General features: G+C 50.2%; 1 protein-coding gene and 1 pseudogene across 2 annotated transcripts in view; one reads left to right on the top strand and one right to left on the bottom strand.

The window, feature by feature from the left end:
* LOC144097875 (solute carrier family 22 member 13-like) overlaps positions 1 to 12,156 on the top strand; it is a 39,021-nt gene extending 26,865 nt beyond the window's left edge. Inside the window, exons 2-4 of the mRNA XM_077630485.1 lie at positions 5,469 to 5,636; positions 9,297 to 9,349; positions 12,034 to 12,156. Of these exons, the coding sequence (XP_077486611.1) occupies positions 5,469 to 5,636; positions 9,297 to 9,349; positions 12,034 to 12,156 (344 nt within the window). The remainder of the gene's footprint in view (positions 1 to 5,468; positions 5,637 to 9,296; positions 9,350 to 12,033) is intronic.
* A 610-nt stretch (positions 12,157 to 12,766) lies between these two features.
* LOC144097286 (tubulin beta-4 chain-like) lies at positions 12,767 to 24,429 on the bottom strand (annotated as a pseudogene). The gene is made up of 7 exons (XR_013306967.1): positions 24,336 to 24,429; positions 23,632 to 23,740; positions 18,374 to 18,484; positions 16,433 to 16,677; positions 16,091 to 16,290; positions 15,106 to 15,543; positions 12,767 to 12,943 (listed from the first exon to the last, which is right to left on the bottom strand). The product of XR_013306967.1 is annotated as a tubulin beta-4 chain-like (transcript).
* Between the last annotated feature and the right edge of the window lie 528 nt (positions 24,430 to 24,957).

The raw sequence follows: 24,957 nt of genomic DNA, 5'->3' as shown, positions 1-24,957 counted from the left end.
TCAATATCACGCTCCATCAAATAAGTTCTGCCCGGCCTGTCTACCAAGCAGTCTTCACTCTCTGCTATCAGTTCGCCGAGATCAGACAACTGAGTTTCTTTTAGTTCTCTCCGCTCAGTCCTCGTGAGGAGTTCCTTCGCGCATTTTTCCTCTCCGCCTAGGCAGATAAGGTTGTCTTCCATCTCCCCAGGAGTGTTCCGCGTTAGACTTATCGCGGTTTCTCTCTGCACGTAAGGCTTCATTAAGTTGCAATAGTAAATGCGCGCTTATTTACGCCTTCCCAGTGTTTTCACCACGTAGTTGGTGTTATAGAGCTTGGAGGTTACTTCACCAGGCCTTCCCCGCTGTACTTCGAGTCTATTCTGCCTTGAAGCTCTCAGCAACATTACCTTGTCACCGATAAAAAACGTCCGTTGACGGGCTGTCCGGTCATAGTAGACCTTAGAACGAGCCTGAGTTGACCTCATGCTGGCCTCCACGAGTTCTTTAGTCTTATGAAGACGATCCAGCAGAGTCAACGCGATTTCCACTACCGTAGGGTCCTCTCCGCGTCCTTGCCGGGCTTCGCGTGCCATTCGCAGTGGTGAGCGCAAGTCTTCCGTACACCAACTCGGCGGGGATAAATCCAGAGGATTCGTGCGGCACGGACCACAAAGCGAAAAGTGCTGCAGGTACGCATGCGTCCCAGTCGCGCTTGTTTTCATAGCACAATCCCCTAAGTACGGGCTTTAGAACAGAATGCCACCTTTCTACGCTGTTGCTATGGGGATGATGGAGTGAGCTGTGCACTATCTTAATGTCGCATCGCTCTAGAAATCAGGTGGTGAGGCTACTCGTGAATACACTACCCTGATCACTTAGGATCTCCGAAGAGAATACAACTCGGTCAAATACTGGTAACAGGGAATTCACCACACTCTCTGACGTCACCTCGCGCAGCGCGCGAGCACCTAGAAACTTCGTGGCAGGGCATAACATGGTGAGGATACAACGACACCCTGACTCTGTTACGTGGAGTGGCCCAACTACACCTATCACCAACCGGTGAAACGGCTCAATAATGCTCGGTACTGAAACCATCGGCGCTTTCCACTTACCTCGCGCCTTTCCGACCCGCTGACGTGTGTCGCACGACCTTACAAAATGCTCCATGTCCTTAAAACATCCAAGCCAGTAGTATTCTTGTAAAAGCCTCTGCTTTGTTTTCTTGATTCCCAGGTGGCATGACCAAGAATTGCCATTGGAAAGTCACAGTAAGTCTTGTCGGTACTTCTGGGGAACGACTAATTTGTCTCGCTCCACTCCACGCTTATCCTTGTATAAGTGCTAAAGCACACCGCCTTTCACTGTGAAGCAATATTCTCTTTTTCCCTCACTTTTTCAGTGGAGCTTTCTGATATCCTGTATCGTCGGGTCATTTTCTTGCCCATATCTAGCTCTTCTCGGCGCGCACTTAGCAGCGTCGTGAAACTGCGTGACACTGGCGGCAAAAAAAAAACCGCTCTCTAGGATTTCCTCGTTCCGTGGTTCTTCATGCTTACTGCTAGGCTGACCGGCCTTAGGTGCCTCGTTAGCGCGATTGTCTGAACCTTGTTCATTCATCTCTGCCCCAAGTTTAATGGCTGTTTTCTCCGCAGTGGAATTCTCAGGAGTAAGCTGTGTTGCAAGCTCCCGCGCCTCGGAACGGGTCAAGGCCTGCACAACTCGGTCTCCAAAAGGGATCCCCTTCTCTCGTAATAACGTATGCGATATGTTGGAGAACAAATACGGACAGCATATGGGTAGCTTTGCTGACACTGCGGCTTCGGTTGTAAGCGTACCGAAAGGGCCCTCAATTACCACTGTTGCTATTGGCAAGCTCACGCTTTGTTCCTCCACCGCCTGTCAGATCCATGCACATTGGCCTGTGTAATCGGAAGGGCGACACATAAGACGGATGGAAAACATCCATCGTTGCGGCTGAGTCGCACAGCACCTTTCCTTGATTCCCTTTCACTACCAGGTCATGCATGTAAGGTTCCAACAGCTTCATGTTTTCATCGCAGTTACTGACATACGAGAACGCAAGTTTTTCTTTTTGGCAGTTCAATGCTATGCGACCCACGTCATTTCATGTGTAGAAAGTGAGTGGTCTCCTAGCCTCAAACACTACTTTCACTTTCTGCGTTTTGACCAATTTCGCATCCTTCTCATTGTCTTCCTTTCTTTGAGGTTTATCGGAAGAAACCTTTCTATCGTCTTTCTCGACTGTAGAGCTGCCAAAGTGCCTCTCGTGACGATAATTCCCACTTATAGCAAAATTGTGGGGCCAATCAACTCTAGTGTTGTTGATAAACTGCCGGCGCGAAGCGCGCTCCTCAATGAGTTCGGCCGCTTTTGTCGCAGACGTCACGTTGTCCCGGTCCTGTAGCCAATTTTTTTTCTCTTCAGGGAGGCGGTTGCAAAACTGCTCCAACAAAATCCTCTCCACTACAGCGCCCCGGTCATTATAGGACCCTCTGCTCTTTAACCGTTCGATCAAGTTCACTTGCAACTTGTACAATACATCGGGATAGCTCTCCTCCCTCGACTTTTTAGCTCCTCAAAATCGCTGCCTGAACGCGTCGGCGCTAATTCTATATTTTCGTAGGAGACAATCCTTGACCTCCTCGTAGTGGTCCGCGCCCTCCTTGTTGAGCCGCGCGATAACCTCCGCTGCCTCGCAGGGCAGAACTGTCAGTAGCCTCTGAGACGAAGTGTCTCGACTGCAGGACAGCTTCTCGCATGTTCGTTCAAAATTTGCCAGATACAGACCGATGTCCCCTGATACCATTTATGGCTGCATGTGCCTAGACATCTTGAACTCTGCCTCCTTGTTGAGAAGAGGTACCATTTGTTGGGGACAATTGCCCGACCTCTTGCTCAACTCCACTTCTAACTTACGGAGTTCTAACTCCCGCTGCAGTATGTTTTTTGCTTCTTTCTCACTTTCATGCTCACGCCTTGAGTGCTGTCTGATCAGCTCTTCCTTTTTTTGTCCTACGAGGCTCCACGCCTCACTGAGCTCATCATTTCCCCCGAATCAGTGATTGCCTAAATAATCACGGGTTTTCGTGCCAAACCCTTTGTATCGATCCCCACTTCCTCTAACAACAGCGACAGGTCCGGCTTGTGCAGCTTCTATAGGTTCATGATAGTCCTGAGTCTAGGCTATCTTCAAAACAACTATGCAAAAATGCCAAACATCTAAGATTTAGGCACAGGTCTCTACCAGTTTTATATTTTAACCCTCTTTTAGAATGTGGTCGACATCAGAGGAAAGCCAATCACTCAGCCACACATGTGATCATGTCCAGAGACAGCTGCTCTCTCGCTGACCGACCATTGCTGCTGATTGAAGGTTCCGATCCCACAGCTGCCACCAGTTGTCGTGGCGCAGGGGTTCACTCTAACCCGGGCTCCATTAGGTAGCGTGTCCGAGCCTTCGGGTTGAAGAAATATGAAACTTGAAGCTTGTGAAAACTAAAAAACAAACCGGTTTACTGCCACTTTTCAAGAAACTTGATTACATAATTTAGAAGGAAACAGAAAGAGCAAACAGTCAAAAATTAAAAGCTCATTGCGTCAAGCGACTGGATGAGTCTTGTCGCCAAGGCCCAGAGCGATCGTTCGTACTCAGGACGCTTGTTAAATACACTTGGACTCCGCCTCTTTCACCACACGATTCACAGAATGGAACAGTCGCCGCACACGCACGCTGAGCCCCATGGGATTGGGCGAGGAGGATACGGAAGTACGCTGCTACTTCGTCCGAAGCAGTCAGTCAAGGTAGTTTCGGAAATACACTTTTGCCCGCTTTCTTTCGTCGTCTTGTCCATCGCGGGTCGCGTCTCGCGGTCCGACTCCAGGGGAGCATGCCTGGGAAAGATTACACAGGTGGTCTCCCCGAGACATCTTTTTTTCTTTTCGTGGGGTTGACGAGGGGTCAAACAACGTGTCCCCAGCAGAGTTGTAACACTGCCTAACCTTAGTAGCCGAGGCAAAGGAGTCGCAGAAATACTGGATAACGCTTTCCAGGCAGCGGTTCTGATTAGACGGGATGTTCGGGTTTACGTCAGTTATTATGGGAGTGGTCGGTGCCTCCACTAATGCCGGGTCTCCGGACAAAGCCTGCTGTCCCGTAAATTCGCCGAGTTCTTCGAAATACGCAATAGCTGCTCTGGCAGGCAAACAATGATGTTCACAGCCAAAATTGGACACCAACAGTTCGGTTCGGCCATTGTCCAGTTAAACAATTCCGCGAGCAACACAGACCTGCTGACCAAGGAGCAGCGACATGTTGGTTTCAGCGATGCCACGAATTCGGGTGCTGTTATCGTAATCTACGGCAACAGACATGCTGGCACTTGAAGGGATCAATACGTGGTCGTCATAGACGCACAATTTAGTACTGCGTGGCTCGGGATCGCCGTCAACAAGGGGTTGAGTGGAAAATGACACTTCTAGCTTCTGAAGGTTGATGACGGCACCGTACTCCCAAAGGAAATCCACACCGAGTATCAGGTGTTTGGAGCACTCGAGCAGCACAGCAAAGCAACCACTGAAAGTAGCACCAGTGGATCTGTATTCGTGACGTGCAGACACCAATCGGCGTAACCATATGACCACTAGTGGTGCGGATCTGCGGCCCAGGCCAAGGGGTCAAAACCTTTCTGAGGGCCGTTGCTAACTGACTGTTCACTACAGAAAAATCAGCGCCGGTATCCACAAGTGCGGTCACATCGCGGTTATATGCGGTTACTGGGATTTAGACACCAATCGGTCACAACACGTCGTTGTCATTTAGGTCGTCGGGTGAGGTCGTCGTCGGTCGGGTAGTAGCAGTGAATCGTCAATTTCGGCCGAAACCAGTCGGTGACAGCTTGTCGTCGTTGAGGTCGTACGGTCAAGTAGTCGGCGGTCGGATGGTTGCCGTGGATCGTCTGGTGGAGGCTCTTGACTTGGTCGAATAGCGGCAGCCCTACCCCCGGAGGACACCGTCTTCAGTTTGCCGATGTTGGGACGTGCCTCTGAACTGGCAAGAAGACGACGTGCCGCTTGGAGAAGAAAATCGCCTTGGGGATGGCGATCGCGACTGACGCCGCTGCGCGGTCGATGGCTGCACGTTATCGGACAGATGTTGCTCGATATCCCGAGGCCGTTCTCGGTAGCGTGGCCAAAGTGCGTCAGGTGAAAACCCCCTCAAGCCCATTCTGCGGAGGGCGCAGTGGCGGAGGAAGTGGCCGGGTTTCCCGCAGTGGTAGCAGAGTGGCCTATTGATTGGCGTACGCCACACATGCGCTTTTCTCATGGTGGATCGGTACTCCTGCTGTGCGGCGGGTACAGCTGTAATTGGATACCGCAGTGAACGCACAGGAGTGACGGGGGAAAAGGCTTGCAGCACTGGCCCAGGACGGCTTTGTAGGGCTTCACTGTATGTCATCACGCAGGGAGCTGGCTGCGGAGCTGGTGGCGGCTGAAGAACTCGCCGGACATCATCTCGGACCACGTCCGGTATGGCCTCGACGATGGCCAGTGGAGCTTCGAAGCGAAGTTTCTCGAGTTCTTCACGCACCAGGCTCGTCACAAGCTCTCGAAGCTTCTTAGTGGGCAGCGACGTAGGCGTACAGTGTTGAGCGCTGGTCCACTAGCTTGACGACCGCAGTGCGCGGCCCGTTCCTGCAGAGAACGCTCCATGCTTGTTGCCCCCTTGGCAACATCGGCCACTGTTCTTGGCGGGTCACGAACCAGTCCGGCAAACAATTCCTCTTTTAAGCCACGCATTAAGTGGCGTACATTCCTGTCATCGGGCTTAGCAGGATCAGCGCGATTGAAGAGTCGCGTAACGTCCTCTATGAACATGGCGACGCTCTCGTTCGGTTGCTGCGACCCATATTGCAAGGCGATTTCAGTCTTCTCCTTTCTTTCGCTGATAATGAAAGTGGCTAAGAGCTCTCGGCGAAAAACCTCCCAGTTAGTGAAGGAAGCTTCATGGTTCTCATACCACGTCTTGGCCGAGTCCTGTGGTGCGAAGTACACGTTCCGCAATTTGCGCTCGCCGTCCCACTCGTTGAAGCCCGCCACACGGTCAAAGCTGGCCAACCAATCTCGACATCCTCGAAGCTCTCACCATGGAACGATGGGGCCGACCGTGGTGCGTGAAGGAGGAATTGTCGGGTATTCCAGGAATGCTCGCTAGTCTCGCTAGCCGTAGTAGACGTCATGGTCCTTGCCAATTCTGTGAGTTGGCCGAACTCCGGTTGTAGGCCTCGCAGGCGGCGGCTCGCCTTGTGGACTGGTGCTGTAGCCACGCATTGAAAAGTGACGCCAAGTGTGTCTTCGAGGTCAGCGTACATGAGCCGTTACCCAGCGGCTCCACCAAATATGTCACCGAGAAACGGTTGGTGCACGCAGGACAGGTTTATTTGCTTGACTTATACGCGCAAGACGCTGTTGGGACTCGCAAGGCAGCAGGCAGCCCGAGAGATGAAGACAAATCATCTAGTCCCAAGATGGCTCAAGGCTTGCCGACTTCCAGATAACAGAGTTTAGCCACGATACGGTGCCACTGGAGGAGTTAGTGTGAAAATATCGATACCCTCCGGCCCACATCTCCCTAATTACTAAGCCAAGCAAAGACGGTTGGCGGCAACTACAAATCCACACCTTTCTTAACACTGCCCTATACGCCCCGATTTACCCTGTGTGTATGTACCAGAATGTCGCCCGTGTGGCGCCGAATGTCCAATTAGGGGTCGTGGCGAGGGCCACGGAGGTAACCGAGCGCCAAGGGCTCAAGGCAGCCTTATGGGGCTGTACCCCCACGCGCGTAAAAGGTACACTTGAGCCAATTCTATACATTTTTCTTTTGTCAAAATTCGATACTTCGGCATTTCGGGGCTTTGAAGCTGCTTGTCTGGCGGCGAAAGATGAATTTATTGCTAAGATGATTGTTTTCATTGAAAAGCTTTTTCCCGCCGCTCTGATTCAAACTCCTTACTCTCTGATAACGAAATAGATGAGAAGTGATGTGAACTGATGTAAACTTGGACTCCGTGATCACTGGCCCGAGCGGTGCAGCCTAGCGGCAGCCGAATTTCCGCGCGGAGGTCGAAGCCTTTACCAGCCGTCGTTACCATCGGTTCGTTCACGTTTGCACCAGCATTGACGGATCCTGTTACCGGTCCGGACAACGAAGTTCTGGCATAGAACAGCGGCTTGCACCTCAGCGAACTCCTCACAGCGTGCGATGCTTTTGAAACGAAAGCTTCAATATTCTAGGTAAAGCAGTTTTCGCCGTGTGTTCCCGGTTGTTCTTCAATTGAGTCAGAGGTCAAGTGTGGCTATAGGCCTTACCTATGTGGTCCACCATGGTGTGCACCTCTTAACCTCTGATTTTTCGATTTGCCAGTAGAGGGCGGTAGAATAGTCGCGTGACAATCGCGTGATGTCACGCGATGAAAACTGCCGTTGTGTTGTCAGTCTGTGGGGAATATATAAGCCGCGTACTCACAAGCGGAATCCGAGCGGGGATCGAAAAAGTGTAAGTTTTGGCAGTGGCGTTTCCCAGACAAAAGATAAGAAAGACGAGGAAATCGATAAATTAAGGAAATAGGTTAGGGAGCTTAAAGAGATAATTAATAAGCTCACTCAAGAGCTACGTACATCAAAAGTGCAGGCGCGTACGGGGTCCCCCTCTCCCCACACTGCGCAACCAAACTTGGTAACGAAACCAACCCCCCCCCCCCCCCCCCCGGCCCTTAGGGCTGCGATTCCCACGCAGCCTGCGGCACCGGAAGAGAAGATGATTGTAGAATTGGCTAGACCGCCCCCAATGAAACGCAAAAGAGAATACGCTGATCCGTTGGTGGCACTAGAGAAAAGATCAGAAGCCAAAATCGAAGCTAAATTCGATTCTCTCATGGCCCGAATTATGGGCGAAATAAATCAGACTCAGAGCCAGATCCAAGCCCTTACGGGCGAAGTACAAAGACAAAGGGCAGAAATAGTTGCCATCGGTGAATGTCAACAAAAAGCTGAGGAAAATATCAACCAGCTCCAAAATGGCCAGAGGCGCACCAAGTGAGTCTGTCTATAATCTGGTAGTGGAATTGTCGCGGCTTCCAGCGCAAGCGGGCGTTAGTGAAACAAAACTTGACGCTATTAGATGAGAAACCTTTAGCTATAGCCTTGAAGGAGACGGGCAAAGCAGCAAAACTATCGGGATACCAAGCTTTTCCAAGTGACAGAGGTGAGAAATCTCGCGTCACAACGTTGATTAAGAGGAACATTGTCGCAATCGAGCACGAAATAAACTCGAGAGAAGTTGAGGCTGTGCTATTGGAAATTCTTACGGGGCGAAAAGAGGAACCGAGCGTGTTCCTATTAAATTTGTACAGTACCCCGAAGCAGAGAAAGGTGAGGTTCAGGGCCCTCTTTCGCAAAGCTATTAAGGCAGCCGGAACTAACCCCCTGCTAATAGTCGGTGACTAATGCAGCGCACCCAGAATGGGGTTAAGCTAAACAAGACCCTAAAGGCAGGCAGCTATGGGAGGACGCGCACGAGCTGGGACTCACCCTACACACGGACCCTAGTAGTCCATCCAGGGTGGGTAACAGCGTCTGCACAGACACCTCTTCTGACCTGACCTCCTCCAAAAATGTGACAGATCTGAACTGGCAAAACTCGGAACAAAATTTGGGCAGCGACCATTTCATTCTGGCCTCGATCCTTAAAAAAGGCGTAAAGACGCGTCGTGCGCGTCAACCGAGGGTTGCGGAATGGGAATTATTTAGGGAGAAGCGAGAGAAAGCTGCCACAGGGAGGATCACAAACATAGAGAAATGAACGGAGGCCCCCAGGCGTCACGTTGGAGAGGAAAAAAAGACGCTTGAAGGGGACGACGCCCCGGAGATAGTCGATAGCAGACTGCTTCACATGTGGGAGGCAAAGCATGGTATGGAGCGCAGACAGAAGAAGCAAAAATGGAACCGATATCTTAGACGCAGGATCGCTAGACACAACAAAGAAATTGAAAATTATGCGATCAAATTATGCGCACAGAATTGGTGCAGCAGATGCGACGAGAAGAAGGGGGGCATGAGCCTTTCCAAAACGTGGGGTCTGCTGAGACACCTGTTAGGCCCGACCAACTCGAAAACGCAATCGGGAATTAGATTATCAAAAGCTAGGCACGCGTTTGATGGTACAGACGCGGAATTTATGGACAAACTCATCAACATGCACATTGGCGATACCCATAGTACCCCCCTCCCAGCATACGACGGAACTCCCAACGAGGAGCTCGACGCACCCATCACGGCGGCAGAGGTCAGGGCAGAAATATTGGGACTGAAAACTAAATCGGCCCCCTGGCCCTGACGGGATAACTAACAAAACTTTAAGAAACCTGGAGGATGACTCCATCAGCGCTCTGACGGAGTATATGCAAGAAATTTGGGCCAAAGGCCACTTGCCTCCGCAGTGGAAGGCGGCAAACGTAATTTTAATCCCAAAGCCTGACAAACCCCCTAAACTAGAAAATCTAAGACCAATTTCCCTAACCTCATGCACGGGGAAATTGTTGGAGCACGTAGTCAGACAAGACTGACACGCTTTATGGAGCAAAACGGCCTATGGCCGCACGACATGGTCGGCTTCCGACCGCGCTTGTGCACGCAGGTCGTGATGCTCCGACTCCAACATGACATAATGGACTCTCGTTCTAGAGACGCCAAAGTAATTCTCGGCTTGGACTTGACAAAGGCCTTTGATAATGTTACACACGAAGCGATCCTCCGCGGTCTCCAGGATATCGGAGTAGGCGCGCGACCATACGACTACATCAAAGACTTTCTGTCAGACAGAATTGCCTGCGTGTGGTTCCAAGACACAGTCTCCCAAACTGAACTTAGGGTGCAGGGGCACGCTGCAGGGCTCGGTTCTCTCCCCGTTCCTCTTCAACGTGGCAATGCGCAACCTCCCTGAAGCCCTGAGGAGTATAGAGGGGCTAAATTTCAGTATGTATGTGGATGACACAAACCTCTGGATTAACCAGGGGAGCGATGCGAGCATCGAGGAACGCCTGAAGGCGGCGGCGGACACTGTCGTGGACTATGCTGCCAGTAGGGGTCTCTCATGCTCTCCGCAAAAATCGGAATTACTCGTCTATAACCCAACATCGCTCCGATGCAAGCGCAGCTGGAGATTTAACATTAAAGTAGAGGGGAAACCAGTTCTCGAGGTAGATAAAGTAAGAATCTACGGACTGTTCATTCAGAAGAATGGATATAATGATGGGACAATCAAAAAGGTAGAGGGATTTGCCACCCAAGCCCTTGGCATTTTTAGAAGGGTCGCGCTGAAAGGACGAGGTCTGAAGGAAAGAAGCTTGCTTAAACTAACCCAAGCATACGTAATAAGCCGCGTGAGCTATGCCAAGCCTTACTTAAACATCAGGTCGGAGGAAAGGAGGAAATTAGACTCACTCATTCGGCAGCGCATAAAGAGGGCCCTGGGCTTACCAATTAGCACCCCCACAGAGAAGCTCCTCTCTATGGGAGTGCACAATACCTGGGACGAAATAGCGGAGGATGTCAGAATTTCGCAGCTCGAAAGATTAAGCCGAACGACCACGGGCAGAGCTATCCTCGAAATGGTAGGCCTGCAAGCAGATAGGGAACTACGAGGCAAATCGAGCATCTCGCAGGACTGCCGAGCAAATCTAATCATTTCCCCCCTCCCTCGTAACATGCATCCCATATTCAACACGGGGAGGAGGGAGGAAGAAGGAAGCAGAAGCACTAATCAGACGCTTCGATTCGATGGACAGCAAGTCGGTTGCGTACGTGGACGCGGCAAGTGGCCAGTCGGGGGCGGCGGTCGCCTCGGTGGTCGACGGCCGAGGTGCCCCCGTATCGGCTGCCACCATTAGAAGCCGCAACACGGAAACGGCGGAAGAAGTTGCGATAGCGCTCGCTTGCGTTGGAACGGAAGCCAATTTCATTATCAGTAATAGCAAAACAGCCATGTGGAATTTTGGAAAGGGTAGGATCACGCCGGAAGCGGCAAGTATTCTGGCCGGTAGACTCTTCAACAGAAAAATCAGTCTAATTTGGACACCCGCACACGCCTCCGTTCCTGGCAACGAGGCGGCCCACGAGTTAGCCCGAGCTTTCTACTTCCGGGTGGCTGTGGAGCCGCCCGACTGCCGGAATATGGACGAGCGTCTGCAAAATTACATTGAGATTGTTGAATATTATATGTTATGCAGGAGACTGGTGCCACCACCGGACAAAAATCTAAACAATAGGGAAGCAGTCGCATGGCGGCGATTTCAAGCTTGGAACTTCGTAAACCCGGTCTGGGCTTATCATAATCAGACTGGTGATAGAATAAACCATAAGTGCAAGCACTGTGGGGAAAGAGGGACCCTCGACCACATAATCTGGGAATGCGCTAGCTCCCCAGGGGCTAAAGGAAACAAATTGTACAGAAGCCTGGGAAGCCCTGCTGCGGAGCGAGGTCTCTGCTCAACAGCAACAAGCCATCCGCCCGGCGACCGAAGCCGCGAAGAGTCAGGACCTCTTTGCCTGCTTGTGATCGCGGAGGTCCCCGCCCCCGTCAAGGCCTGCGTGCCGGGGTCGGGGAGTAGGGGGCCTAATTATCTGGTGGAATATTGAAGTTGTTATCATCATCATAGTCATCAATAAATAAGCCGCAGCGTTCATTGGGTGACCAACCTCTCGCGATCAACCATTAACTGCAACCTCTCAGGGTGGCAGGCTGGGCACGCTGCCTATGCAGTGTGCGAAACGCACTCAACATTGGAGACTCCAAGCCGCGTGTAGTTGCCCGATACGTACACCACAGTTTTCGCTCTCTGACCAAGTTCAGCAGTAGTTAAACCGAAGAAAATTGTGGTGGCGGTGAAAAGTATTTATTCGATATATAATACCTATGCAGAAACAGGTATTCGGGGGCATCCTCTAGTGGGAAGCCTCCTTACTTTCCAGGTGGAGTCCCTAGTCCGGGACTCCATTGGCAGAAGCAGCCGTCCTGGCCCTGTGGACCAAGATCCGCTGGGCCTGGAGGTCCGAGCAGCCAAAGCAGGGCCGCCTCCCAGTCCTCTAACGTAAGGTGGCAGTATGGCGAAAGGGCTGTGTTAGGCCGGCAGGCCAACACCATATGACAGGTATCAGCCACTTCCCACAGTGCGAGCACCGTACACGGCCCGTGTACTGTGCGATACCAGTGCACCCCCCCTCCCCCCCAATACGTGATCGAAATTCCAGGAGCCCTCCACTACGGCGTTCCTCATAGTCTGAGTTGCTTTGAAACCTTAAACCCCGCGAAGCCCAACTAGTCCAAATCCAAACCAATTTTTACTGAACACCAATTTTGTTGCTTGCTCGGGTGATAGGGCTGTTATTCTATTATGAAATGCGAGGGTACTCAAGTAGTCCACAGTTGCACGTGTTGGTGATGAATGTGAGCCTGTGCACGGCGCAAGATCAGATAGGCGTTATTGTTAGGCGACGCCTGCTGAGCCGTACCGCAGACTAATGTAATATTTGCTAGATGCTAGCCTGTTGTAATTATGACTCTCAGGAATACATTCCTCTGTCAACCAGAAGAAAGGCTGAGCGGAATATCGATTGCGGCTGTACGAGGGCCAACAAAGGAAACACACACCTTTATTGAAAAGTGAAAGCTAAGAAATGAAAGCTAAGAAAAAGGGATGTTCCAATCACAAGGCCTCTGCCGGTGTCGCGTCGAACTCTCCCTCGTCGTCAACCGTGGCCTCCTGGTACTGCTGGTACTCTGAAACCAGGTCGTTCATGTTGGACTCTGCCTCGGTGAACTCTATTTCGTCCATTCCCTCCCCGGTATACCAGTGCAAAAACGCCTTGCGACGGAACATGGCTGCGAAAATGCAAATAACGTCATCACAAAACATGGCTCACAAGTACCGTCATGAACAGAAGTGTGCGGGTTTGGGTAGCCGAAAAAACAAGCGTAAGAGGTCAGAGAAAAGCACTGAACAGTGAGGGGACACGAGTCCTTCATCCGCTGGAACAAGTATAAGCTGACTGGCTAGCGATTCGACGATGACGATGAAATAAATTAATTTCCGCAAATCCGCATCCCGTAAATTATTTGCCTGCGAGTGTATAGCTTACCATACGCTGTTAGGAAGTGGAGGCACGCTTTTTAACCCTTTGTACGCCGTAGCTCATGCTTCATGTGCATACAAATAATAAAATTTCACTTACGGTGGCTCATGGAATTGAATGACATGATCTTTAAGCAACTTCGACCACCGGTTTTGCAGAAAAAGAGAGAACACAGTTCTACTAATGACTTCGTAAGAAACCCTCACATGTAGTACGTATTCGTTCAGTTTGCCAATCTTGTAACATTGCTTGTATATAATTGGAAATCTCTTCAAGAAATACTGTAAGCCAGTTTATAGATCAAGAAGGCTCGAAAGCTCATCATCAGCCTGACTACGCCCACTGCAGGACAAAGGTCTTCCTCGTATCTCTCAAATGAAGCCTATCCTGTGCAATCCGTGACCCCCTTACCCCCAGTTAACTTCGTAATGTCATCCGCTCATTTAACTTTCTGCTGCCTTCCACTAGGCTTGCCTTCTCTTTGAATCCAGTCAGTTACCATTAACTACCGCCTTGCCGTCGCATTATGTGCCATGCCCAAGCACATTTCTTATCGGTTTCGACTGGTATTTATTGATTTAATTAACCCGAATGTGTTCCTTGGCCCGCTCTGCTCCCTTCCTGTCTCTTAACGTTACATCTATCACTTTGCTTTCCTTATATGCCTCTGGGTGGTCCTCATTTTAAGTTAACTCTTTTTCTAAACAAGTCCTCATTTCAACAAAGCTCAACAAGTCCTCATTTTTCCGTGCCAAACGGCGTCCTCGACTGCAGACCTGCGCTGATAAAAGCAGGCCTATTAGAGAAATGTAAAAAAACATTATCCCCTGATTTACCTCGTTAAACTAAATGTGGCATAGTTAAGCTAGCAGTAAATGTATGAACCCTTTGCATTGGTTACCTATGAAGGTTTTACACACATTGTAGGCGGCATGCTGACGCGACGCCTTTCAGACTTTCCTGTGGGCTGCGAAACCGGTTGGCCTCCTCTTCACTAGTCTGCAGCTGGTATGCATGGGTTCTGTCTCTTCCACGTGAATGCAGCTGTCACGAAACCGGTGTCTCCTTCACCAGGACACCACCACGCTTCATGACACATGACTATCTCGCTGGTGACCAACCCTATTGCTAATAGAAGAGCGAGTTGGGCGAGTTGGTATCGGGCAATTATGAAACAACAGCGCGAAAAAGGACGGGTATGAAAGTAAAGACACAACGAGCGCTAGTGCTAGCACACGGAAAAGAAAGGGGGATTTCCCTCTCTCCACTTTGCCACCCGAAACCCGTCACCTGACACCTTCACTTTGTTTTCGCTCTCCCACTAGCAGTTGCCTCTGTGCTCAAAGTGGTGAGGGACATTTTCGCTGTCTACACTGCCATCTACCAACCGTAGCAGCTGGCCGGCGGACGCTTCATCCGCAGACGGCGTTTTTGTTTGGCTAGCTAGGCATCTAGTGTTATAGAAGGATACAACTCAAGAACGAAGCGGCAAATGGCTCCCAATTAAGGGCCTTCAGCCAATGTCGTCAATGTATGCACATGACGCCGTGGTTAATCCAATTAAGATATGGTTATTCCCCATTTATCGGCCACCCCTGAGACTTCATGCCAGCCTACCAAGGGGATCTGTCAAGGGGGAGGGGGGCAGAATCGGCCAAGAGAAAGAATTGGTCGACGTCATGGGCTGGAGTTTCCTTTGATGGGAATTTGCCGTTTTGTGGTATCCGAATATAGCACACTAAAATCACGCTAAACGGTTTCTGTGATAGTTCGGTAGTATTCACCACGGAAAAAAATATTCTACGGAGGGGCACCATTCCCCGTTTTCCAACACATGAAGCAAGGGGTACACATGTTTCCAGCTGCCCCGCACAGGGTCAAATAGGCACTTCTAGAACAAGCAGTACTTACCAGTGAACTGCTCAGAGATCCGCTTGAACAACTCCTGAATGGCTGTGCTGTTACCAATGAAGGTAGCAGACATCTTGAGGCCGCGAGGTGGGATGTCGCACACGGCAGTCTTTACGTTGTTCGGGATCCACTCGACGAACTGGCCCGAGTGTTTGTTCTGGACGTTGAGCATCTGTTCATCCACTTCGCGCATACTCATTCGGCCCCTGAACACAGCAGCCACCGTCAAGTAACGGCCGTGGCGGGGGGTCGCAAGCAGCCATCATGTTTTTGGCGTCGAACATCTGTTGCGTCAGTTCCGGCACCGTCAGAGCCCGGTACTGCTGGCTTCCGCGGGACGTGAGTGGAGCGAAGCCAGGCATGAAGAAGTGGAGGCGCGGGAAGGGCACCATGTTCACGGCCAGTTTGCGAAGATCGGCGTTCAGCTGTCCTGGAAACCTGAAAGAGAAGTGAAGAGCCTTCGTGAATATGGATGCCAATTCGCGAGAAAGGCCAATAGTTCGTGTATACTCTGGTGCCACTCCTTCTGGTGCCATTCCTTCATGGCAACTGCAATTATATGATGCTGAACGGTCAGGATCACGAGCAGGAGATTCACGAACCGAAGTACGATTAACTTCAAGCAAGGTTGAACTGCTTTCGAACTTTTCCCGAAGAAGCACAGAGTAGCGTTTTAATCCTGCGTGGCCAACAAACTATCGTCATTATCGGCCGTCTGGAACGTGCACGTTATTGTCATAAGCAGAGTTTTTGAGCGCGCTAGATTGTCGGCTTTCTCGGCGCTAGTTTGCTGCTTCCTCGTCCTGCCGCCCTCCACCAAGTAAGTATCCTACGCTCATGCACACCTGCCAGAACTGTCGGAATGTTCCCATCAAAAATCCCTGTGCTGTGAGCAGATATGAAAATTGTAACTCGCATTTCGGACTCGGGCTCCATTTGCATACCAGTTTTGATGCAAAAGTACAGACGCAAGTCAGCCACCCACCTGAGACATGTAGTGACACCCGACATTGTCGCAGAAACCAGGTGGTTGAGGTCTCCATAGGTTGGAGTTGTGAGCCTAAGCGTCCGGAAGCAGATGTCATAGAGCGCCTCGTTGTCGATGCAGAAGGTTTCGTCCGTGTTTTCCACAAGCTGGTGCACTGAGAGGGTGGCATTGTAAGGCTCGACGACGGTGTCAGAAACCTAAAGAAATGGGCAGAAATACAATCAGAACCAAACACGCGAGGCATCAGGGAAAGCCAGTGCAGTCAGCTTAAAGAAAGACAAAAATGCCACCAATGTACAACAAGGTCATCAGACTTCAGAACTGATTATAGTCACAAACCTTGGGGGATGGAACAACGCTGAATGTGTTGATTATGCGATCGGGGTACTCTTCCCGGATCTTCGAGATCAGCAGTGTTCCCATGCCAGATCCAGTGCCGCCGCCCAGGGAATGCGTGAGCTGGAAACCCTGCAAGCAATCGCAGTCTTCGGCTTCCTTGCGGACGACGTCGAGCACCGAGTCCACCAATTCAGCGCCCTCCGTGTAGTGGCCTTTGGCCCAGTTGTTGCCAGCACCACTCTGTCCTGAAAGGGCAGATAGCGAAAGGCGTATACTTTTGACGAAATGATTTAGACGGCGAATCAACGCTCAGATGCGTGCGAAAACTAAACGTACTGCTGACAGGAGTCACAAAGGCGCCAGAAAAGAGTTTACTGACTTACTTTCTGCAGATAAAATGCTCTAATTAAGGCTGCTTTTGCTGCCTCCTGGCAACAGGAGACTTTCTCGGGTCCCAGCACTCTTAATAGCTTAATGTTAACTTTAGATGCAGAGTTAACCTTACATGCAGTGTGCCTTGTGAAGCAATCAAATGATTAAATGCTGAAACGAATGAATGGAAATATTTTAAATGTCCCAGAAGTGAGGACACATGCACCCTTCTTTTCCCCGTAACGGCTATTGAGGGGACGAAAATGGAATCTAGGAGAGCTGCTGAGAGCGAATGCAATGGCTAAAATGTGAAATCTGTGCGAAAAGCGAACGAAGGACACAAAAAAATATACATCAGGCAGTCACCAACGCTTATGCCTTATGTGTCTTTTCTTCTGTCATTCGTTTGGCTTTCGTGCCGGTTTCTTCACATCATGCGGCAGCAACTAGCCCGGCACCATGCTCTCTTGTACTACTGATGAACATCATTAACAGTCTCACGGCTACCAGGGAAACTTAGCGGTTTTCGGCTATGGCAGTATATAGTGCCGTATATGGGCGTTGCTATTAAACAATTGAGGCAACGGACATTACGAACACCGAGGAAAGAGCTGGCGTACTGCAAGTAGGAAAACATCAAGAAAAATCAAGGTGCCAATTTAGCTCACAAACAGGTGCCCACACAATGTGCGCGGATTGTATGTAGTTCGAACGAACAGGGGAACGCGCTTTATAGAAAGGTACAAATATACGTAAGCTACTGAATACACGAAAAATGCAAACAAAACAGTAAACAATAAAGAGCGCAAAAATAACACCCTCCAATACACTCGTCTTCGTTTTTTTTCGAGACAGAGAAAGACGAAAAGGGCGACGCGAGTTCGTTGACCCATGTGATAGACAACCTCACGAGGGTCAATGAACATTTCAGCCACGCGGTTAACTGACATCCACGGAAGCTGGTCAGTGCCTCAGATTTCCAGCTGACACAACTGCGTATCCATGAATGTCATCTGAGGAATAAAAGGGGTGTCTCTTCGCACTGCTTGAAAACTGCCTAAACTCCTGAAACCAGGGAGTGGAAATGAGTAAACTTCCACAATAAACAGGCGGATCGGTTGGCCTGAAGTTTTAAGCCTGCAAAAACGGGCCGATCACCGCCATATGCGCTAAACACGTAGTCTATCGGTAGATTTGCTTAATCTGTACAAAAAAATGTCCAGTGCCTCTCCGCGAGTTGTTAGACCTCAACAGTCCAAATGCCTTATCCCCAGAGCCTTTAGAGCATTTCGTATATTCTTGGAGGGCTCGAAGACTGCTGGGTGGAATGGTTAATGTACATGACCTGAAATCTCCAGCCGCTATTCTGTTTTCTTGTGTTGGCGCTTCAGTTATTCTGTTTAGTTTGATTTGACACTTGCGTTACGCAGTGACTGAAACGGCTGAAACAAGGCAGTGGACAATGCGCTCACTTGAGTGCGTGCTTTAGTCCCGCTGGTTTTCCGCGTTCAAAAATGACAAACGCAAAAGCGCACAAGTTCCTTCGGACAACGAGGAGCAGCCGCTTACCGAACACAAAGTTGTCCGGACGGAAGAGCTGCCCAAAGGGTCCCGAGCGCACAGAGTCCATGGTTCCCGGTTCCAGGTCAACCAGGATGGCCCGAGGCACATATTTACCTCCTCCATGAAAAGAAAACTCAGTCACACACAGTGAAAGAAAAGACGCCTACGCTTACTACTGATACCTTAATCTCCTGGCGGGTGCTCTTATACGGAATGCTAAAGACAGGAGAATTCCTCCACTCGAAGAATACGTTTCAATTAAACGCGAAAGCGACGGCGAAGCCAAACTCAAATACGAAATGGGAAAGCGATCAATGTAATCGATACGTCGCATCTCATCGCAGGATAGGCTGCCATTTTTTATTTGCTTGCTTAGTAGCGTCTTCTCTTCTCGTGTCGGTTATGACTGCAAACGACTGCACCTAAAAGACTTCCATCATGATGAAATTAACCAGGAGCTTTTTAATGCGGCACCGCTTTCTCTTTTAAAGCAAAAACTTCATTACGTCATGTTCTGCGAGTTTCGTCGACTCCGTCGCTTGGTCTTTAGGCGACCTTCAGCAGCTCCGGAGCTGAGCCGAAGCCGATAAAGAGCGGACGCTTTAAGCTACGTGTCGCTATACTGACAGTTGTGCTTTGTGTGCATTGGCATCGACAACGCTGTGGCAGAAACGCGGCACTGAGCTATAGGCCGCCGGCGTTCATTGCGTTCATTAGCCTTGGCATTGACAACGTTCTGGACTCCAATGATTATGAGGAAGGGAAGAGCGCATAACTGGCTCTCTGGGTCAGTGGATGCCTCATTCGCGATTTGAGGTACTACATGGCGTTGGCGAGACAGAGGTGTGGGCTGCATTCTTTGGCGCTGGCAACGTTGCGGCAGACACGCGGCACTGCGTTCGTTGGGTGAGCAACCTCTCGCGATCAACCATGGACGCCTCCCTGGATGAGCGCGCTGCGTGTCCACTGTGCAGAAGGCACTAACCGTTGCAGGCGCCAAGCCGCGTCTAGTTGCCCGATACGCCACAGCTTTAGCTCTCTAACGAGCTTCAGCAGTATAGTTCAACCGCGGCTAATTTTTTTCATCTTGCACTCCATCCTGCGTACCTTCCCGTATGGCGTACTGCACCTTTCCTTTCACCATAACCGCATTACTGTTTCCTTCCTCCAGACGTATACATATCGGCGTCAAGCAGCGTCAGATGTGAAAATCACAACTGTCTGCATCGTGGCAGGCGTACGCCGACACCAGCTAGTTGGACGCAGCAACTCACAATTATGTACTACTCCGCGTTGCGCTGTACACTAAAACATGATTATTACAGCTGCAATGCAGGGCGCGAGCAGTCCACAACAGTGGATTTAATGCACGCACTACAGGGACCACGCAAAGCAAGTTACGATACTGCTGCAGAAAATAAAAAATGACAATGTTTACGCTTGCAGCGTGAACTAATAATAATAATTGGTTTTTGGGGAAACGAAATGAAAAAGAAGAAGGGAAGAAAGAGGTGCCGTAGTGGAGGGCTCCGGAATAATTTCGACCACCTGGGGATATTTAACGTGCACTGACATCGCATAGCACACGGGCGCCTTAGCGTTTTTCCTCCATAAAAAAAAAAACGTTTTATTTTTTAAATCGCCGCCCTTATCATACGTTCTTTGATCAAGTGTTCAGCCCCTGTAAGACTGCTACCTCGCGTTAATTTTCAGTGTTTCAAACCCCAAACAGACGCGCGCATACTGGCTACGTCCGAGGGAGGATGCCCATGCCTTCGCTCTGAATAGAGTGTGACGCAGTACAACGGTAATATTTCGACGATAATTTGACAACAATCGCTGCAAAAAAGACACAAGTGAAAGGAGTTAACATACGAAAACATATCAGGGAAGCTGCGCAGCTTTCCTTGGAGCCCCCGGTCTCTACCAAAGGCATAGAGGGCATCTGCGTCGTGAAGCCGCTTAAAGGAGCCCCAAAACGATGTACGCCATCAATCGGCCGCGCGTCTCTAATCAGAAAAAATAGCTGCGGTTTAACTACTGCTGAACCTGGTTAGGGGGCGATAGCTACGGTGTATCGGGCAAGGAGACGCGGCAAGGCGTCTGCAGAACGTTGAGTGCGCTTCTTCCTGGCTACGTTTACGGTCCAGCGACTGGCGCTTTCAAACTTCCATTTCCTTCGCTTACAGCGCGGTTCGTGTGTCCAGCGAGATATGCGAGACATGCGTAATTTCTTTTCCTTAAAACCAACTTTCATTTCACTTTCCTTTCCATACGGCGCGGTTCGGGTGTCGGTCTCCACGGCAGGCGCCGCATCAATCACCCCTAGCGTACCGCTGAATGCATCAAAGTTCACAGGCGTTTTATGCACAACCCACTTTCAAGACCTGCGCATGCGATGCCGGAAGACGCTTTCCCGCTTGAATGGAGGTCAAGATCAAGGTCAAAATCAAAGGTCAATAATAATAATAATTGGTTTTTTTTAGGGAAAGGAAATGGCGCAGTATCTGTCTCATATATCTTTGGACACCTGAACCGCGCCGTAAGGGAAGGGATAAAGGAGGGAGTGAAAGAAGAAAGGAAGAAGAGGTGCCGTAGTGGAGGGCTCCGGAATAATTTCGACCACCTGGGGATCTTTAACGTGCACTGACATCGCACAGCACACGGGCGCCTTAGCGTTTTTCCTCCATAAAAACGCAGCCGCCGCGGTCAAATGTCAAAGTCGAGACGGTGTAACAACCGCTGGTGTCGCTGCTGGTGGTCGTGTGTCGAATCTGACTACCACCAGTTATGCTCATCGTTTGACCTCTACCTACATTCAAGGTGAAACTTGCGGCCACCGTGACCTGTAGCTATATTCGAAGTCTAACTTGAGGCCCCGATGACGGCTCGAAACGCTGGCGTACTGCTTTTCGCTTATAAAATTGGTCTCGGTTTTGCTCCGACCCAACAGCTCTCGGAGCCACTTTTTGGTTCCACAGTTGAACAGTAGCTGCAGCAGTTGGATAGCACATGTTCCCCATAAAGGCCGCAAATAATCACAAGAGGCACCGAAGGTTACTATTAAACGCAACGAATGCCAAGGTCGGCGTTCACTGCGGCGTGCTCTCAAGCTTCAAAACTGATTTTTGAGGAAGGCGCAGTGTCTCTCACACGCGCGGGTACATGCGCGTGCGCGCGTGCTTGCGTGCGCGCTCGAGATTACCACAAGAGGATATAGGAACGATGGCGAGCAAAAAGAGTGGCACCATCCAGAGGCCGTATAACGCAGACAGAAGTCGAACATCACCACTTCACACACACACATGTGCATTTCATTTCTATATATATATATATATATATATACTCGCCACTGGCCGACCTACATGTGACGCTCGGCACTGGCAGACCTACATGTGGCACCACTTTTCCCGACATTCGTATCAAAGTTGCGACGCAACCGTTTGTCTAACAGCGTTCTGGGAGTTGTCATATCATTTCTAGTTCTATATAACTTACACATGCAAGCCAAACCGCAGGCAAGTTTGCGACAGGGGCTTCCAACCAACGACATCATCATTATCACCCTGAATAGGCCCACTGCAGGGCAAAGACCTCTCCCATGTATCTAATTAAACCTTTCCTTTCCGCCCACCTAACTTTCTGCCGCCCCCAGCTACGCTTGCCTTCTCTTGCGTGCCCACGCCGATTTCTTCTTGATTTAGACTAGGAGGTCACTAACCCACACCGTTTTTTCCTCAGCTAACTTGCCGGCCTCTGATCCCTTAACGTTACAGCTATTATTTATATCTCCATAGCTGGCTGCGCTGTCCTTAACTTGAGCTGAACCTTTTTCGTTAGCCTTCGCGTTTCTGTCCCGTAGGTGACTACCTGTAATATACAACTGTTGTATATCGATGACACGCATCTTGAACTGCATGCGTTCTAGAATTTTGCATCAAAAGTATGATTAAACAATTCTTCGTATTGCGTTCCGGATGATGTCATATGCGCGGGTGGTGTCATATGCGCGCGTGTTTGTGGGTGGTGCCATACTTCGATAAAAAAAATGATCGCCTGAAATAAAGTTTGCAAACCGCATCCAAACGCCCACGTCTTGCATTCCTCACGTGGTTGCCTTAAAACTGGTTTTAAGGAAAGGAAAATGGCTCAGTAACTTTCTCGCGTATCTCTGTGGACATACGAACTGTGCAGTCAGGGAAAGGAGAAATGAGGGAGTGAGAGTGAAGCCGTATTGGAGGGCTCCGGAATTATTTCGACACCTTGGGGATCTTTCATCGCACAGCACACGGGTGTCTTTTGCGAGGCCGCCGCATTCGGGTACGAGCCCGGGTACTCTGGCTCAGTAGACAGCGCGTTAACCACTGAGCCACCGCGGCGGGTAATTTAAGTGTGCCGAATTTTTTCGTTTGCTTGGAGGTCGTTTAACATGCATTGACATTAGAAAACACGGACGCCTTGATCGTTCCGCCTCCTGCGAAACACCTCTGCCGCGGTCGCGATTTGACCACGCGTCATTGGGCCGAATAAGCGAACACGGTGTCCATTGTGCGTTCGCTTCTTCACGATTGAAAATGGCGGACGCCTGGAAAGAACGTGGTCGCCTGCTGCAGACGACCAGACGCCAGAGAACAGCTCCAGCTGTCAACACCGTGATCGACCGACGACATTCTCTGGTCCGTAAGCGTCACGTGGTGCCCTTTTTCTCTCAGCTGGGTGGACAAGGGAGGAGGTTTTTGAATATAATGTTCTATCGCGGTGCACATGCCGCCAGTATTTTAATGTGATGGCGTTACGGTTCTCCTGTTGCAGAAAAGCCGGCGTCATCGTCGGTGCTAACGTTGTGACGTGGCCCTGTGGCGTCATCACTAGCAAGAAACCGCATTGGGAGCGAGCTGCCCAACCTTGGCAGGTAGCAGGAACCCGCGTCTCACAAGCCCCACCGGTGACAGCACCTGCCATCGCAGGGCAGTGGCGCATCGCTTAACCGCTACACCACTGCGCCCAGGGATCTATGAATGTAGAGTGTGCGTAATTACGCGTATAAGGGCATTAACGTATTTAAATTACCACGTCATACCTTGAGGAGGAGCTAGAGCATCCCCTACAGTCTTTTGCATCTCATAAGGGGGCTATCTACGCACTGCGCTCGTTTAAAGTCACCAAGCCTATTTCGGGGTCTTAGCAGCTTGAAAAAGCAGTAGGATATCCGACGCGACAACTCTACACTGAAAGCATCAGCCGAAATGCAGACAGGTACTTACCAGACGCTTCGTTGTAATATACATTTATACGCTCTATCTGAACGTCAGAGTCTCCATGATAGGCGCCAAAAGGATCGATTCCATGCTCGTCCGATATGACTTCCCAAAACTGCGAGCAGGAAAGGTGTCATAAGTGCCGTGAGGTCACATCAAACAGCCATGACCCCCAAACCACTTAAAGCCCAGAATTCATGCAAAACACGATATGGCGCGAAAACACATTTCAGACATACCATGGCTGCTGCCGGGTGCCGCAGTCAAGGATGGAACGCTAGCTCAACCAGCTCGGACGCACCAGATAAGCTCGCCGCTCTCGGAATATTGCCACAGCTTTAGTTGTGCAGCGAAAAGATCAATCGCAAGCTTGTGGAATTATCCTATCGTAAAGCTGAGACTGTGAAAGCAGCCTTCAAACAAAAGCATAGGAAACGGCGGCCAAGCCCCGAAGGTCAGATGTGTGGTTGGGCCTAACATTCTCGCTAGAAGAAGCCGCGACTAAGGAGGGAGGAACTGCGACTGCCCGCAATTGACACTTGCGCAAAGATCATTACTTACGTCAGCGCGTAGCCTGCAACGAGAATCTCGAAAATGCTGCCACGTGCACAACGCAAAACGTGAGCACAAAACACCGGGTGGAATACTGCTGTGGGCATCGGGAAAGCAATGTGTCATCAAATATTATGCACCGTAAAGCGGTCACTTACTTTGGCGCCGATTTGGTTGCCGCACTGGCCCGCTTGGACGTGGACGATCTCCCTCATTGTGTATTTGGAATACCACGCCACACAAACCGCAAGCTCCCCGAACGCAGAGAGGCCTGCGATAAGGAGCTGGAATATTTATAGGCGCGCGCCGCCGCACCTCTTCCTCATCTCTGTTCGCATTCGGTGAAGTTGAAATTTTGTTGCTACTGAAGGAAAAAAAAACACTTCAGCTCTTTTCATCGAAGTTTGACGCTGTTGCGAAACTTTTATACGAAATGTTTCTTTAACGTAGCTTACGAAAAAGAAAAGGTATGCGAAATGGAAGAGGAACTATTTCTTCTTTCGGAAAGCATTCTGAAGAACGTGTGATTAGATGTGCTTTCAAAACGCAAACGCGGAAGGACACCGCGCGGTAGACACTGGTTACATTCCTTTTCTTTCTTTTTTTTTCGTTCTTGTAAAAATTACTTGCGCTAAAGTCAGCGGTGGCGGCAATTATGAACTATTAATTTTACCCATAAGAGCTCATACAGGAAGCCTAGCCCGAGCAAGGCCTCAGCGTATAGCCATGGAAACGCCCCAGACAACGCAGCAAGAACGTTGCTCATCTTCTTCTTTTTCT

The sequence above is a fragment of the Amblyomma americanum genome, chromosome 7 (genome assembly GCF_052857255.1).
Source record: "Amblyomma americanum isolate KBUSLIRL-KWMA chromosome 7, ASM5285725v1, whole genome shotgun sequence".
Classification (NCBI taxonomy): Eukaryota; Metazoa; Arthropoda; class Arachnida; order Ixodida; family Ixodidae; genus Amblyomma; species Amblyomma americanum.
Note: the sequence above shows the minus strand (reverse complement) of the source record. Positions and strands in the feature narration are given on the sequence as shown.